Raw genomic sequence first — 4498 nt, 5'->3', positions numbered from 1 at the left:
CTGCTGAAAAACATGGAGTTAGAAGCTCTTTTTAAAATGAACGTGTATTAATGTGAATGTAACGTGAAATTTGACTTTATTGTATTTACTTTAAGGCCAAAATTAAGCACAACAAACATTGTTTTTGTGGAATGACCTCAGTCCAGATCTGAATATCTTAGAGTTTTCACTGCTCGTCTTCTGCTCCTCAGAACATCGTTGCCGTGGGGGCAGGTTTCTGTGACGGTCTGGGTTTCGGGGACAACACCAAGGCAGCGGTGATCAGACTGGGGTTGATGGAGATGATCGCCTTTGCTCGTATTTTCTGCACGGCCGGGCCGGTCTCCTCCGCCACCTTCCTGGAGAGCTGCGGCGTGGCCGACCTCATCACCACCTGCTACGGAGGACGTAACCGTAAAGTGGCAGAGGCTTTTGTGAAGACGGGGAAGGTGAGGAGTGGGATTATTTTTTTTAATAGAAAAAAGGTCGACTGTAGAAGGTGGTGCTTTGTCAGAGATGGTAATATATTTAATTATTAGAAATAGTATGTAAATATAATTATTTTAGATTCATTTAAACTTTTATTATTATTAAATTAGTTACTAGAAGTGATTGTTTTTCAAAATAAAAGCCCATGCAGACTTTCTTCTTTCTTTGTGGTCCGGTGCCAAACGATGCACCGTCAGGTACTGGTCCCCAGGCCTGTGGTTGGGAACCCCTGCCTTATAGGGGACTCAATATCAAGGATTTGATAAATTCCAGTTACATCAGCTACTGCAGGTAGATGTTTGATAATCTGCCAAGATCTGGAGACATTTCCTAAAACAAGTGGTTTTCAGACCAGAGTTTGGGTTTTCAGTTTTTTGGTGCTAACCTTGGTCCTGGATTCAAACCACAACCCTCAGATTACAAAGCCTTCTGTTAAACCTCTGTTCTGTTCCTCAGACCATCGAGCAGCTGGAGCAGGAGATGCTGAAGGGTCAGAAGCTGCAGGGCCCGGCCACAGCAGCCGAGGTCCACCTCATCCTGAAGCACAAAAACCTGACTGACAAGTAAGTCTGGCCACATTTTTTATTAACCCGGTGGGTTAATAAATGAGCAGTTACAGGAGCAAAGTGGTTCTCAAAGTGGGGGGCGTGGAGCTGTTGCAGGAAGATTCATTTAAATTACATTCTTATATTTATTGGTCTGTTAATTATTAAACCTCCCTCTCCCTCTCTCTCCCCCCTCTCTCTCCCCAGGTTCCCCCTGTTCAACGCTGTCTACCAGATCTGCTTCGAGAACCACCCAGTCACAGAGTTCATAAGCTGTTTGCAGAACCACCCAGAACACATGTGAGAGATGACCCAACCCCCGACCAAGTGCCTTCTACAGAAGAAGAAAAAGAAAATCACCTGTTGTCCATTCCCCATCAGTCTCATCAAACGGCCCCCTGCTGACGGTGAGCGGTCGGTGCCGTGTGATGTCAGCTGATCCACGGCCTCTTTGTTCTTAACATTCACTTTCATATCTTTTAAAATAAGAAAATGTTTTTATAATTTCATCAAAACTAAAAAGCTGGAGCTGATCAGAGTGGGGACCAACTGATTAACCTGTTTAACCTCTGACCCCGACATGTTTGGTGTCTGCGCTAACGGCTAAAATCACAACATTATAAAAAAAAAAAAAAACAGACTTTGTTTTAACAGAATCATCATACCACAGTAGAGCACGTTCTGTTTAACCCGAGTCTACCAGGTACTAAAACCAAACTGTGACACGACATCACTCGTTCACAGACCTATCACGGCCCTCGGGTCGTGGCACTTTATCTACGAACCCACGCTGCCGTCCAGAGAACGTCATGTGAAGATACATGTGATACCTCGCCTCTGTGTTGTACTGTGAAGATGAGAAACAAATACTGTCAATCGCACAAAAACCCTTCAGCAAAAAAAAAAAGAAAAGAAATGTGAGTGCCTTTAACTGTTGCCATCTTTGTTTTTGTTTTTTTTGTTTAAACCAAAGACTTGACTCGTTGGCTTCTTAACATTTTTGTTGTTACGATAATCCCCGTCTGTCGTCCGTGTCTGTGTTGTTGCTGCTGCATGTTAGAAACAATGTCAACATTTGTCTGTGAATAAAACAATTCTCATCATGATCCACATGACGGTCTGTGAATTATTGTATTTTAATTAGCGCTGTGTACTGGCGAGAATCTGGCGAATTAAATTTGACATCAGATTCTCAGTGTTGTCAAAGTTTCCATCAAACATTCGACTCCAACGCACCAGCAAAACAGTTTATTAAATTTTGGAAAAGTCTAGTAAACAACAGAATGTAGTATTTTAATTTTCTTTAAGATACAAAAGACAAATGTCACTGTGACCTGTTTCAGACTCGCTGCTGCCTCTACAGTAAAATAAACATCAATAAACATGATCAGAGGTTCAGTGGGAGGCTACAGAATGAACACAGTCAATGTTTCTCAGCAGGGAGAGATATTTAAGACTATTGCAGTGTGAATGCACTGGAGTGAGGAGTCACTGCAGTACCAGGAGCAGCCACTGTGTCCTTGGTCCCGGCTTTTGGAGGGAAAACATCGGAGAGAACACGAACTCTGAGAAGACGTCGGCCTCGGTTCAGTTCTACGGTTTAGATGCAGTCAAAGCAAAAGCTGCAGTTACATTTAATGCTCACTAGGGGGCTACCTGATCGCTCTCTCTGCTGGGTCCAGTTCTCAGCATCAGGCAGTCTGAGCTGGTCAGTCCATGTACTGTCCTCACAGTTTAAGACCTAATTAATGACGACGACCACACAGAGCCGGTTCATGAAATCCTCCCCTCCCCGTCCCCCCCTCCCACCGTCTCCCCCATCGAACTTGGTCCAACTGCTTAAAGGATGAATGAAGGAGTGTGAAAGAAACAATATGTCTGCGAAAAAAGCCCATGGTTGTGTGAGTGGTGACCTGAGAATCACTGTGAAACAGTACCAGAACCAAACCGGACTCACCGTCCCTGCTGCACTCCGCCTCCCACCTACTCTAGCTCTACGCCGTTCACAGCCTGTGAGGGTTGACCCACTTGTAAGTGCCGGCGTAGTGAAAACCCACTCTCTTTGACAGGTCGTCTGCTTCAGTCGGGCCGCGGCTGAAAGACAACAGAGACGTTTGAAACTCTGGATGATCCTCCCCCCTCACCCTCCTCCCCCTCCTCACAGACAGGGCACGTCTTACCTTCCATACTTGTAGGGAATAGGTTTTGGTTTTTCGTTGTCTATCTGGTGGAGGAGTGGAGTGAAGATCCTCCAGGCCTCACGTAGTTCATCACTGCGGGAACAAACAGTTCAGGCGTCAGTGAAGGTCATGGAAAAAAAAAAAAAAAAAAAAACCTAAGTCCTGGACAACCGGGAAAACAATCCGCACAACTGGGCGTCAGGGGAAAAAAAAAAAAAAAAAAAAGCTTACGTCATGGAATACAGTGAAGATCATCCTGCACAGGGGGGCCATCTAGTGTTCATAACTCTCAGCTCACAGGGTTACATAACAAATCGAGGTTAGAAGTCTGAGGGAGAAACGTCACACCTGCGAACGAAGTGCATCTGGCTGCCGCAGAAGACGTCCAGGATCAGACGCTCGTAGGCGTCGGGAAGTTTCACGTCCTGAACACAGAGCACAGTTGGTTACGGTTAACGATGTAGGAAAAGTAAAGGTTTATGTTGCTCCTACGTCAGACACGAGTAGAAAAATAAAATAAAAATGACGACTTTAAGGTGTTTACTTTGTAAAGTTAATTTCATTCCTGTAGATTTGATGGATGGTTTTGACAAAAACTTGTTGGCAGATGAATGTCTTTGTCAGATTATCAAGTATCATGTACAATCACAAGAAATCAATCAATCAATCAACCAACCAATCAGTCAATCAACCAATCAGTGATCCAGTTCCTGCCTTGTATCTGCTCTTGTAGGTGAGGTCCAGCTCAGTCTCCTCTGGGTGGAAGTAAACCCCAGGTTTCTTGCTCATCATCTTGGCGTAGACGGCCTCGTTGGGCTGCACCCTCACCACCAGCTCGTTTCTGCGACACTGTTTTCCAAAAATGTCTCCGGGGACGTCTGTGAACTGCAACCGCACTTCGGCTTTCCTCTCGTTCAGGGCTTTTCCACAGCGGAGGATGAAAGGAACGCCTGAGTAGAATGACATTTTGGAATTAGGAAAAAAAAAACAAAAAACTTTTTTTCTTCAACAACAAAAAAAAACATTTTTGTCAAGACTCATATGAACCCACCGTCCCAGCGTTCGTTGTGCACGTAGAGGACAGCAGTGGCGAAGGTGGCCTGAGTAGATCCTTTAGGGACGGTGGGGTCATCGAGGTAACCCAGTTTGGCGTCGCCCTCACCCTCAGGGTCTCCAACGTATTGACCCAGAACCACGTCTGACATGGACACAGGGGAGATGCACTTCAGCACCTTCACCTAGAAAAAAAACCATTTCACTTTTACATGGGTAATCTACTGTTTAACAACAATTAATAATATTAAT

The 4498-nt window shown here is 44.8% G+C and overlaps 2 protein-coding genes across 2 annotated transcripts in view; one reads left to right on the top strand and one right to left on the bottom strand.

Annotated features, from left to right (window-relative positions):
* Nucleotides 1-1920, top strand: part of LOC103385408 (glycerol-3-phosphate dehydrogenase [NAD(+)], cytoplasmic) — a 5010-nt gene extending 3090 nt beyond the window's left edge. The window contains exons 6-8 of the mRNA XM_008319282.3: nucleotides 192-428; nucleotides 925-1031; nucleotides 1221-1920. Of these exons, the coding sequence (XP_008317504.1) occupies nucleotides 192-428; nucleotides 925-1031; nucleotides 1221-1317 (441 nt within the window). The 3' untranslated portion in view covers nucleotides 1318-1920. The remainder of the gene's footprint in view (nucleotides 1-191; nucleotides 429-924; nucleotides 1032-1220) is intronic.
* A 326-nt stretch (nucleotides 1921-2246) lies between these two features.
* LOC103385409 (glucose-6-phosphate 1-dehydrogenase-like) overlaps nucleotides 2247-4498 on the bottom strand; it is a 7429-nt gene continuing 5177 nt past the window's right edge. The window contains 5 exon segments of the mRNA XM_008319284.3: nucleotides 2247-3107; nucleotides 3194-3286; nucleotides 3542-3618; nucleotides 3908-4143; nucleotides 4245-4431. Coding sequence (XP_008317506.2) covers nucleotides 3017-3107; nucleotides 3194-3286; nucleotides 3542-3618; nucleotides 3908-4143; nucleotides 4245-4431 — 684 coding nt within the window. The 3' untranslated portion in view covers nucleotides 2247-3016.

This window comes from Cynoglossus semilaevis, chromosome 10 (assembly GCF_000523025.1).
Source record: "Cynoglossus semilaevis isolate Cse_v1.0 chromosome 10, Cse_v1.0, whole genome shotgun sequence".
NCBI classification, from domain to species: Eukaryota; Metazoa; Chordata; class Actinopteri; order Pleuronectiformes; family Cynoglossidae; genus Cynoglossus; species Cynoglossus semilaevis.
This window is presented reverse-complemented; position numbering and strand designations above follow the sequence as displayed.